This window comes from Anser brachyrhynchus, assembly GCF_964034855.1.
Source record: "Anser brachyrhynchus genome assembly, chromosome: 1".
NCBI classification, from domain to species: domain Eukaryota; kingdom Metazoa; phylum Chordata; class Aves; order Anseriformes; family Anatidae; genus Anser; species Anser brachyrhynchus.
Genome location: NC_137694.1, coordinates 13551940 through 13565080, shown reverse-complemented (window position 1 = coordinate 13565080; position 13141 = coordinate 13551940). Strand labels below are relative to the sequence as shown.

At 39.2% G+C, this 13141-nt stretch overlaps 1 protein-coding gene across 1 annotated transcript in view; it reads left to right on the top strand.

Annotated features, from left to right (window-relative positions):
* The window catches only part of RELN (reelin), a 293615-nt gene that overhangs the window by 252362 nt on the left and 28112 nt on the right, over positions 1 to 13141 (top strand). The window contains exons 42-47 of the mRNA XM_080575334.1: positions 862 to 1082; positions 2172 to 2319; positions 5673 to 5931; positions 7185 to 7434; positions 8848 to 9016; positions 12511 to 12651. Of these exons, the coding sequence (XP_080431460.1) occupies positions 862 to 1082; positions 2172 to 2319; positions 5673 to 5931; positions 7185 to 7434; positions 8848 to 9016; positions 12511 to 12651 (1188 nt within the window). The remainder of the gene's footprint in view (positions 1 to 861; positions 1083 to 2171; positions 2320 to 5672; positions 5932 to 7184; positions 7435 to 8847; positions 9017 to 12510; positions 12652 to 13141) is intronic.

Sequence of the window (13141 nt, the reverse complement as noted above, 5' to 3'; positions counted from 1 at the left end):
TACACTCCCTGATAAAGAGTCCATCCCTCAATTTAGATGTTTCTAACAAGTCATATTAAACATGTAAATTAAGCACTTTTCCCTTCTCACTCTTCTGGTTTCCTTCCTCCTCTGAAACATTTTCTCATTTGGGAATAAAATGAGTCTCTCAAGTGTTTTTCCCCTGCTCAGTTTGTTTTCCCTCTTTCCCCAGTCTGTTCCTCTTTATATGCAGCACTGATGCAAATAGCACTTAGGCTGAGAATTAAAAATGACAGGCCAGGACCCAAAGGAGAATATAGTTTAAATTAACAACTTGCACTATCAGTCTGTTTTAAGATTAAGCTGTCTGAAAGCAAGTTGAATACCTGGTGACATGGCAGATCGTGTTTTCTGTTCACGTAATTGAGGGTGAGATTTTACCAGCCCAGTTCCACAAGTGGTCTCCCTGGAGGCAGGGTGCCAGTGTGAAGCAGGATTTCATTCTCCAGAAGACAGGGAGTGGCCTGGTCTGACGAAGATGCTGTAAAGCAAGGCAGAAGGAAATCCATCTGATCACGGCCAATCATCCTTGCCATGGATGATGGAGAAAAGAGTGGTTAGATTTCAAATCCCATTTTCAAGTCTGTCATTCAGTTTTGGTATTGTAGCTAATGAATAATGTTATTTTTATTTCTGTCAGTACTTGGATTGAATGTCAGCATAAAGATGACAAGATGAAGGAATTAGACATAGCAGTCAGTTTCTAGAATTAAACTATTATCAAATCAATTCCACCAAAAAGAATACTGTATATGTATGTATAGGATGGTATATTTATATATAGTATACAACAAAAGACAAGACTTTCATTTAAATTAAGTACATTTACGCCTTTTTCAGGTTGGCAAGGTTCAGGTGGTACCAAGGATTTTATCCTGCTGGATCCCAGCCAGTGACCTGGGCCATTGACAACGTGTACATTGGTCCACAGTGTGAGGAGATGTGCAATGGGCATGGCAGCTGCATCAACGGCACAAAGTGCATCTGTGACCCAGGGTACTCTGGGCCAACCTGCAAAATAAGTACCAAGAATTCTGACTTCCTTAAGGATGATTTTGAAGGTATCTCTTTTCTTTTTTTAGCCTGATTTCTACCTGTTAGTCTTAGTGGAACCTGGGGCTCAAAGATGAGACCTTCTGCATGCTTCTGAATCTAAACTATGCTGTGAGACTATTCCCATGAGTCAAGTTGTTTAGATGTAATTCTCACGCATGGTTTGTGAATGTTTGATGGCTATCAATTGCCTGTTTTGGAGTAACTGACTTTTTGCTAAGTTGTTCATGTTGGAATATAAATATGTCATCAAAACAGAGTTTCTGCAAATTGTACTTGCAGCAAATAATTTCAGAAGAGAATGATGACACAATTTCTGGAAAGGGATATGTCAATTTAATTCTCACAAAATGTGTATTTATTTTTCGAGTGAATACAGTTGGGTAGTTTGACTTCAGCACAGACAGCATGCATGCAAGCAAGGCAAACAAAAAAGGGCTTTAGGGCTATGCAGTTTCTCCCTGCAAAGGAAATTTTGGGTGGCCTTCATAGGGCAAACGATACTTCGGAGCAGACCCCATGGCTCAGCACCGCTCAGCAGGCACAGCAGACCGGGGACCCCAAGTGGACAGTGCCAGGAGGGAACTCAAAGCCCTGTGAGTGCCTGAGCATACACAGCATCCATGCAAACTCCTCTAAAAACAGCTCGAGGTTTTCCCCTGCTAACAAATATTGCAAGAAGAGCATATTTTGAATAAAGCAGCACCTCGTAACCAAATTCCTCCTTTCATAGGTACTACTGTTCATTTCAAATTTTGACAGCCCTTTCTTGCATGCTAGCACATGGCACGCAGTTTCCTTATAGAGCTGGATACATTGCTGTTATCTTAAGAAAAATGAAGGGAAGTAGAAAATCATGTGAATAACTGGAGAGTAAGCTCCATAACTGGAGAGTAAACTTCATACTTCTGGGCTAACAATTTATTTTGTTTTGATTTGTGGCAGTTTTCTAGAAAACACTGAATCATAAACACTGGCATGAATATTTGTTCACTCTGCAAGTAATGTTTAATTTAGCTCTCTTCCTCTGGAAATAGTACTCTTGCAGCAGGAGCACTTTGGAGTAAATCATAAATATGTATTTACTGTGTATTCAGGTCAGCTGGAGTCTGATAGATTCCTGCTTGTGAGTGGTGGAAAGCCATCAAGGAAATGTGGCATCATGTCTGGAGGAAACAACCTTTTCTTTAATGAAGAAGGCTTACGTATGCTGATGACTCGAGACCTAGATTTGTCACAAGCAAGGTAACACAATTTTAAAGTCCTGTCAGTATTTCACTGAAGAAATAATATACTGAAGAATAAGACATTTGATATACTTCTATGGTAAAGGCAAGCTGGTATATTCTGCCTTCCCTACTCTAGCACATATTCCATTTTAACCACTGCTACCATTTTAACTTAAATTTAACTTGAACTTGAATGGGATTAACAATTTTAACACTAGGGTTTTTTTCTTGAATAAGAACTCCAGGATCTGACGCCACATCTTCAGTAGTTTATACAAGTTTTTATTTCTTAAATGTGTAACATGACAAATTGTTTGCACATCACACACTCTGCTTATCTTACAGTTCATTATATTGTGAGCTGCTGTTGAAGCAGGAGTATCTGCTGCCAGTATAAGTGTTACATTCATCATCTCATAATCCTTTCATTTCTGAATGTTGATTTCTTCTTATTGTGCATATTTGTTTCCAATAATTCACTGAGAAATTCCCTTCAAGCTGTCACCAGCTACAATGAGCACAGCAACTGAAAAACAAATATTTTTACTGTATTTAGAGACCATGTGTCATTACAGCCTTCAGAGGAGATATTTGATGAGAAAGACATATTAAGCAAGCCACATAAAAAAGTTACACAAAAGTTAATATAAATTAAATAGCATGTTAATTTTGTGCATGCTAACGAATAGCCCTTGTTTGCTAAGTATCTTAACCTATTACATTGCTACTTTGGAAAGATTGCCTTTTCCCCGTGATTTTTTCCACTGATATCTTGCAAACTCCCTTCTCCTCTCTAATGCTCTGAGTGATACACTTTAACAGGCAGTTTACCTCTTTTTGGCTTGTCCTCATTAACGCTGACGCTCTAAATAATGGTTTCATTGCAGAGCCTCATAGTCAATAAAGCCTAATTTCTAACCATTACAATTCTAGATAAGCAATTAGCTAACCTTCATTGAAGTGTAATATTAGAGAACCTTGTATTAAATTTGTGAGGTTACTCAAAACAAACTTTTTTCAGAACTTGGTAAATACTAACATCCATATGCTGCTGTAATTTGATTTCCTGGACTGTTCTCAAATTAAAAGATTTTTTAACAGAAGATACAAGAGATCTTGTAAGTTGCTCCATTAGACTAAATGACATGTTTTCCTTATTGCTCATGTTCAAAGGGACATCACTTATCTCTTCTCCATGAAAGTCTGTAGCTGGATTTGCATATATTGACCTCAAGGTGTTATATGGAGATAAATGTCTCCTGTCCTAATAAAAGGAAAACAGAGCAGTATGTTTAATTTCTTGTGTATGCCATGAAAAATAACAGTTATCAACAAATAACTCCATGTTTTCTTCTAAACAGCAAGGAAGACTGCAAAGGCTTTGCTGGGGACTGCTCTTTAGAAAACTAAAATAATTGCATAGGGATTTGCTTAATTTCTAGGCTGACTCTATCGGCCACCTGCAAAACAAGACAACAGATCTGACTGACACAGACATGCCAAGTTCTGCCTGGGACCTGGGGAGAGGTTTCTATTTATTCCAGAAATGACAAGAACCAGTGATAAACAGCATTTCTAATAGATCTTTTAAGGAGTACTGGACTCAGTAATCATTAAAAGTCTCCCTTTTTTCTTCTTAGAGATTTCCTGAAACACACAGCTGAGCAGTGGTGTCAGTCCTGTATGCTACTCTGCATGTGGGGGTTTAAATTAAGTGGACTCTCCAATCCAGTGTTCACTGTCATCATCTCTGTATTTTAAAGAATTTAACCATGGGGAGAATGTATTGCAGTTACAGTGATTCCTGTAGCTGAAATTACACAGCATGAAATATCAGTAGGGATGGTATATTTTAGGTATCACATCTGATCAAACCCCTTTCAATTCTGAATTGCTGGAGTATCCGTAAGAAAGCTTTGTTTTTTCCATTCCAAAATAGGCAGAACCTTTGCAAAATATCTGTGGAGTGAGAAAAGACATATTTAAAATGGCTATCTTTTTAAACTGTTGTAAAATAGTAAAACATTATTTTACTTATATCTGAATGAGTTATTACTACACTAGTAAAAATTCAGGTGAAAGAATAGCAACCCATAGAGAGCAGATTCAACAGAGAAAAGGTCACCTGGGTTTATTTCCTTTAAATTATGTGGTGAATGTCAAAGAGAATCTGTAGAGGAACAAAGACCCACCAGCAGTGACTCCAATCCATTACAGATGATATGTTGATCCATGAGGGTCCCCAGCATTGCTTTACAGCTGAAGCAATATGTTATGTCTGGGACATGGAGGTGGATATAATCTATAGTGAAAGAAGTTATATATAGCACCAAGAGGAACCGCGAATCACAGAGAGCATTAGAATTAATTGACTTGCGGATTCAGTGTTTTATTGAAGCTTTGTCTCCTCAGCACCTCTGCAGCCTCCACTCCCAGGGGATCTACCTGCAGATAAAAACAGACCAAGACTTTTGATACAAAACTTGTTTTCCCATGTTTCATTCGACTGTGAGCCAGGCAACACTAATGCAATGATAATTAGAACAGATAGAGCACTTTAAAGCTGTGCGAGAGCTGTGCAAACACGAATTAATACTTGTAATATCCCTGAAAGTCGGATGGGTAAATATCATTACAACAGTGTTTCCCTCCACTCCAAGTGCATTGCAGTGCTGTTTATAAGCATCATCTAACAGGAAGAATTTCTCAGTTTGATACAAGCCTATTGTGCTTCTTTGGAGCAACCAATTAAAAAAGGAATAAAAGCATTCATGTCCCTGGGTGTCTAGGGCTGGCTTCAGGGAAGCCAGCACATTTAAGTGGTGTGATTTAGACAAATTTCCCATGCTGACTAAATGGACAAAATGGTCCCTGAAAGTGAAGCATGCTTTGTTCTCCTGTCCAGATTTTCACTAGTTTATGTCAATGGAAAACATTTTTTTTAAATTTGAATTTAAGCATTTCATCAAATTCCTAGCAAATTATGATCAAGGCACCATTAAGGCACCATTGCTTTTCTACCACTAAAATCTGTACTCACAGGTTACAGGATAAAATTTTCACCCAGGATTATGTTTCTGGTATTTGCAACACCATCTGCTACACGGAGAAAAGCTCAAAACAAAAATGACCAGCATTGTTCAGCCTCTGGCAAACTACCACACAGGCAAAATGATTTTTGTCATCCCACCTGTCTGTCTACTTATATTCTTGAGCCTTTGAAAAGGAAATGATAACATCTCCTAAAGCTGACTCTTACACCAAGAAATGATGGGGTTTGTCAATGGACAAACTCTAAGTCTCTCTAATTCAGGTTATCTAGGATGTTGCAGAAAAACAATTTTTTACAGTAATTGCTCTCACTGTTAGATTTGTGCAGTTCTTCATGAGATTGGGATGCGGTAAGGGGGTACCAGACCCCAGAAGCCAGCCTGTGCTTCTGCAATATTCGCTCAACGGTGGCCTCACTTGGGGCCTTCTCCAGGAGTTCCTCTTCAGCAACTCAAGCAACGTGGGACGATACATTGCCCTGGAAATCCCAATGAAGGCCCGTTCCAGCTCCACTCGAATTCGCTGGTGGCAACCATCTGAGAATGGGCATTTTTACAGTCCCTGGGTAATTGATCAGGTAAGTACTCTTCTGGGTTGTTGGGTTTTTTAATATAGTTTTAGACTGTTTTCTGTCTTAATGTTTCCCTTTTATTGGCGCATGTCATTTCACTGGGTCAAGCAAAAATGCTTTTTATAAAGATATTCCAGAATTATACTAATCTAGCAAAATAATTGAGCAAAATTGCAGTTTGCTAATTTTGTGCTTTTAATGCACTGTTTCTATGTTGGGTGCTGAATGTCTATTTAGGAGCTAGGAAGGTCTTTAATACATGGGTAGAGCCACAGAGTCACATTGCAGAAGGCCTTAGTATGCAAAATCATAACCAATCCAAATATGTAATTTCCTTGGTAGAATGTAATAGGAAAAACTGGAGAAAAACTTCAATCTAAATCAATCTTCTCATTTTGAAAGCAATTGAAGTTTTGTTTCATATTTGGGATTTGCTTCTATTCAGAGTATATTGTATTGCTTTGTATGATTTGGTATAAATCTCAAGAAACTCCACTGAAGTCATTGCACTCAAAGTAGTGTTATTAGGCTGCCCCAGCTGAATTTGCTTAAATATTCATTAATGGTTTTGTTTGTTTGTTTGTTTTTGTTGTTGTTTTGTTTTTTTATAGCAGTTAGTTCAGGTCCATAGGAAAAACCTGGACACTGAACATCCATCCATGTTACAAAATTTTACTTCGCATCCCTCCATTTAAAAATGAAAAAAATCTTATTCTTTCATTCCTATATCTTCATTGAAGTTAGTTAGTTATATTAGTTCAGAACAATCAGTAACTGAATTCAGAATAACAAGTAAGAATTAGTTCTACCTTATTTGTTGAATTGTAAAATCCTAATCTCTGAAAGTCAACATCAAAACAAAGAATATTGCCCCAGTTCAATCATCAGATGCAATCTGGTAGTAGTTCATCAGATTATAGAACAGCTGAACAGTCAGTGGGAAAAATAACAGTGTAATCACTTTGCTCCTATCAACATTTATTTTTGTACTTCATTCAGAATGGAATTCACCTCCTTAAACTTCAGATTTGTACAGCTGAGCCAATCTCTTTAGGATGTCTCTACAGGAAAAAGCTATTCCCCCTCCTCATAACATAAAATCTTTACAAAGTAAATTTGTCTATTATGGTCCATAAGAATACATATATGCATAGATCACTCAATGTTTTCCTCCTCCAGGATTCTCTGTCATGTGTGCATTTGTGAAGACTTCTAAGCATGATTTTTTTTCAATAACAATTCCTTTTATGATGTTTCAGATTCTTATTGGAGGAAACATCTCTGGCAATACAGTATTAGAAGATGATTTCACCACGCTGGATAGTAGAAAGTGGCTGCTCCATCCTGGTGGCACAAAGATGCCAGTCTGTGGGTCTACTGGGGATGCTTTGGTGTTCATCGAGAAAGCTAGCACCCGCTATGTTGTAACCACTGACATCGTTGTCAACGAAGACTCCTTCTTGCAAATAGATTTTGCAGCATCTTGCTCTGTCACAGACTCCTGCTATGGTAATGACTTCCTAGTAAATCCTGCCCTTTCTCTTACTCTCTTGTATGGGAAAGTTCACCTGTTTTATTGTTCCGTTACCCATCATAACAAGAACTGAGAAACCAAAGAAAACTGCATGTTTCTGTCGGGAACTGTAATATCAGCATTTATTGTTGGTATCTGAAGCCTAAGATAAACTAAAGTATGTTTTTTCCTCCAGGCAGTTAAGTTGTAGTTCAACTAATTTAAGAAAAATACTAACAGCTGTCTTACTATAGTCTATTTGCCAGCATATTGTATCCACTGCTTGGGATGATGTTCTGGTTCTAATAATAAGCAGCTGGGTGTTCCCAGCATATGTTTCTTGTTTTGTGGGTTTGCAGTTTTTGAGAAGGTTCAATTCAGATCTCATTTGCACTTGTATGACTACGAAATCATTTGTATTAGCCTACTTCTGACACAAGCTAAGTCAGAATCAATTGTGAAAATGTGTATAATCCATATGAAATAGTAAGTACGTATATATTTGTATGCATATGTCTATGTATGAATGTGTGCATATATCTATGCACACATAAACATATATACATGCATGTGCACATAATGATGTAATTTTTTATTCCTTAGTTTCCTTTTTTTTCCATACAATGCACATTCAGTGCAGAGCAGGTTTTTGCACATATATACGTACGTGTACATACGCATGCTTTTATTTGTGTAACTGTATGTATATATCTATATGTTTAACTTTAAGTTTAACTTGAAGCATTTAGTGAGCTTGACTAATCTTTATTTTTCATAATAAAATTTATAAGCCCTAAACAGCAAAATAATGAAATTGCTGATTTTTGCTAGAAATGAATACATTAGTTTAATATGGGTAGATTGTGTTTGAATGAAAATAAGCCCATTGACTAACAAACTCAATTTAAAATTTCTTATGCTGGATACTGAAATGAGCTGGTCTGGAGTGGCATGGAAAGAGTGACTAAACCATCTTGTTGAAGAGCCAAAAGTTTGAATTTGAGAGTTGTTCTGCCTTACACAGAGATTACAACCAGCTGAGTTCTCATCATTCAGCTTGAAAAACAAAAAGCTTCTGGTCGTGATGCTGTCACATCACTTTCTTGTATGCTGCAGCTACAGAAATTGGCTTGAATTAATCCTGGTGACTTGACAGATTACTTTATCTTTGCACCTGTGGTTCTTTGAGTTAGGTGGCTGATGGGTACTGCAGCCTTCTCCTGAGTTATACTTGTTCAGCAACATATAATGTATCTTCCAGCATTGCCATCATCTTTGTGCTCCCAACACAAAGTTTTGAAAAGTTTTGAGTGTTTATTTTGTCAGAGCAGTCTCGTGACTAAAGGTTTGTCGTAGACCTATGCATGCGAGTCTCTAAATTAACTGACTTACTGTCTTTCCACCCTTAGCTATTGAACTGGAATATTCAGTGGACCTTGGACTCACCTGGCACCCGATTTTGAGAGACTGTCTTCCCACTAATGTGGAATGTAACAAGTACCATCTCCAGAGGATTCTCATATCAGACACTTTCAACAAGTGGACCCGGATTACTTTGCCTCTGCCTCCCTACACTAGGTACCTCTCTCTGGTTTTCTGCAGAATAAATCTAAATACACATCTGTGTATTGAGATATGATACATTATAGTGTTAAAATAATTGTACCTTGCCATTCTTGTTTGGTCAATATAGATAGCAACACATAAGTAAAGAAAACTCCATCCTGCTTTGCAAAAAAATTGCAAAGCTACTACGTATGTTTACTTTTCTTAGTTATTTAGAAATAGGAAATTATTTTGTGCCTTGTCCTGGGGAGGGGCAGGAGCAGGGGGAACTCTTTAAAGAATCTCTTGGTGTTGTCACCCTCACTACATTTGGTTGTTTTGGTGGCTGATTGTCTGAATCCCCCACCTGCATCCTGTTCTTGCTGTTCTTGGCTATGAGTTGGTGTTTTAAGAGTAACACTTTTTAGGCTTCTTGTTTTTCTGTGCATTCCTTGTACCTTTTGGATCTCTCTCAACTATTACACATGCCCCATTTTCACCTCCTCTTCCCTGTTGTACTTTATTTTGTCTTTGAGAGAAGAAAACTTGTGGGATTTGTTGGGAGGCTGTGTTTTATGCAGTGAAAGGAGCACTGACTGCTAGTGGGAGCACTGCCATATGTTTCATCATGATGCCCCGAAAACAGTTTCACTTTGTTTGCTTGGTTGGTTTTTTGTTTGTTTGTCAGAAAAATCCATATAAGGCCAACTGGGTAATGCAGACTTCCAGTTCTTGTTCATCTCGTGCTGTTAGCTGTGACTGTCCCCCGTGCAGTCATACCTGATAATACCAGTGTAGTGCTAGGCCAACATAAAACCCAGAAACAAAGGTGGATGTCAAGCTCTCTGCACAACTTCACTCTACAGCTCTTCTCCTACCACTGAGCCCCATTTCCTAACCAAAGGCATAGGCCAAGCTAACTGCTGTCACAGATGTAGCCAGAGTTAAGGCATTGCTTACACCTGTTTGAGAAGATTGTTATGAAAGATGCCAATGAACGCACATAGAAGTTTTGAAACAGAGATGTTTATTTTCCAGAAATTGTACTGAGAGCACCTATACAGTTGCCACAAGTTTTGAAACTGGCAGTGGAAAAGTCCATGTTACTAATTGTTTTGGCATCTAGACTCTTCCCTATCTCCATTGCAGTGATTTATGCCAAGTAATAGTATATTTAGGACTTGTTCCCAGGGATGATATTCTCTGCTTACTTATTGTACTGTTTCACTATGTATTGTCTACAAAATCCATTACCTCAACAGTCCTTATAAAAAGCCTGTAAATTTATGTTCAGAAATGATTTTCTAGGGCTTCACAGGATAAATCAGGACTGGGGCTGATGCTCCAAACCAATTGAATTCGGACCTAAAAGGAACATATCACCTGAGATTAACTCAGTTTTATACATAGCTGTGCTTTTAAAGCTGAAATCTTTTTGAGTGCTGTATGTCAAAGGAAGAAGTCTGATCCCTATTGAGGCAAAAAAAAAATTGCTATTCTCTCCAGTCCAATAACTATATGTCTTGGCTCAAGCAATACCATTTCCCAGAGATATTAAGATAGGGATTGTGTGAGAGAGGCTATTACAACCCTAGCTCACAAGCAATGGAAAACTTAACCTTTAGAATAAGGAATAGTGCAGCCCTTTAGTAAAGGTGTGATATAATTTTTACGCTGTTTTACTACTTCAAGCTGCATAATAGCACGTGTATTTCTGACTATTTATATCTGTATATCTTAGGGACTTGCAGGCTACTTAGTCAACAGCTCTGTCTAGTGTACAGCCCCCATACTGACATAGCATTTTAGGGCTTGTGTACCCCAGTGTGCTATATAACCTGTAGCCTTCAAAAGGCAATGAACACTTAGTTTTATCTTACAGTTGATTTTAAAATGCAAATGTGAATATAAAGGTTCTCCCAGGAGCATCAGCTCTGTAAGTTGTTAGTGAAGTGCCAAACCTAAAGCAGAGAGAGTGAGATATACATTTTTGTCTTTAATCCTCAAGGACTTCCTCCCAGTTTATGCATTTCTTTTTAAAAATGCTGTTTGGTGAACAACTAGACAACACAGCAGTAGATTTCTCTTTGGATAAACTTGTTATCCATTCACGTCACGCAATATATTTATTAAGAAATAATTCATAGAATAACATTGAAAAGGTTTATTTTTACACTGAATAAATTGGGGGGATTTTGCTGTTTATTTGTTTTGGGGTTTACAACTGAGTTTTTAAAGAAAACAGACTACACAAAGTTCAATGCTGCCATCTGGTGCTGTATAGCAAAACACCGACTAGTTTGAATTTAAAATGGTATTCTTGAAAAGTTGCAGAAATTAATCTACTCACAGCTATTCACATAGTGGTGTCTACAGCTGTGTGAGATGAATAGCTCTTTGGTGTCCCCTGACTGTTTCAGCTGGGTTTCCATCATCTACCTTGGGAGATAAGACATTTAATTCACATATAGCTGCATCAAAATAAGGTGTTTGAATAGGGAACTAAATTCCACCTTTAATCAAAAAAAAAGGAAAATGATTTATTGAAAAGAGCCAGGACTGCACCATAGATCATTTCTTAACATTGCCAGCCAAGCTATAGTTGGAGGGTAGGGAGGAAACTGTGAAAGCAGAGTCACACCATCACTGGCTCCACAAGTCCCACACAGGGCTCACCTGACCCCGTAGATTTAAAAACGCAGTACCTCACATAGGAGCAAACTTACTGTCTAGAGCTGCACTATGTAAGTGCAGCCAGGAGGACTCACAGAAGAAAAAGTCAGGTTAGTTCATCGCTGAAGCAATGAAACTCAAGCTCAGGGTGCAACCTGGAAGATTGGGGTCATCGCAGCTTGATTCAATTCCCAGCCATCTCTCAGCTTCAAATTTGTGCCAGGACCCAGCTGGAACATGGTTATGAGCATCCCTTCGGGCATACCACCTTCTTCCTACCCTCTTTTCCCTTGTGCCAAACACAGCCACTTGCTTTGCTCTCCTCACTTTCCCATCTCTCGCATTCTTGGTGTGCTATGGAGCTATGCGCTTTGTCCCACAAAGCATCTACGCAAGCCACTTCCCACTTTCTGTCACTTCACCCTTCAAGGATGGGCAAAATGCACCATAAACATTCAGCTAGGAGGACCTCCTTTTCCATTACAAAATTCGGGACGCCACTTCTCCTTTCATTAACATGCTGGTCAAATTTATTTGAGACTTGTACAAGCGAGAGACTTGTACCAGCCGCAGCTGGTACCAGCACGTCCTGGGGCTGCACGGGGACCACAGCAGCAGCTGAGCCCAGCCCTGCCTCCCAGCTGCAGGTTTTCCTGGGCTGCTCTCAGAATTCGGGAGCTCCCTCCTTGGCCTCTCAGGGACCTTGTTGCTGTCAGGAATCAGCCCAGGGCTGTGCTGATATTGAATAAATCTTCCAGGAGCAGTCCAGCTGCAAGACTGAAATTTCCCTTCAGTCAAAATAAAGATTAGCTTAGGTAGTGCACTACCTTTCTTCTTTTCTTTCTCCCCCAAAGGTCTCAAGCAACTCGTTTCCGCTGGCACCAGCCTGCTCCTTTTGATAAGCAGCAAACTTGGGCGATTGATAACGTCTACATTGGGGATGGCTGTATAGACATGTGCAGCGGCCATGGGAAGTGCACCCAAGATAACTGTGTGTAAGTGAAACTTTTCCTTTGTCCTACACAGCACTGCAGCATTTCACTCTTCTGTAATTTTAACAAAATCTCAGGAAAGCTTTTGACACAATTTAAAAGGAAGGAGTTTTGCTTTTAAAACTGAGCAGGGCATCACGACTGCTGAGGAACAGAAATAACAACAGGTTGGGTGAATGCTGGGGTTGGCTCTGGCGGATCTCTGCCTGTTCACACATCATGGATGATACCACTGGTCCCTTCTCCAGCAGCCTCTGCTGTTGCCTACGCTGCGGCTTGACCACCTTCCCATAAGGGAGGGAGAAGAGACTCCTCGAGATTGCACACCCCTCTGTGGACATACAGTGTTTGAGCTCCCCAGAAGTCATCCCTGGTTCCCAAGGGGTTTCACGTCATCTCCCCTTGCCCTCATCCTGGTGCTGGGTGCAGAGCACAAGGGCTGGCAAAGGGATGCATCTGCTAAGCAAAACAATAGATGCCAGTTCTTCACAAG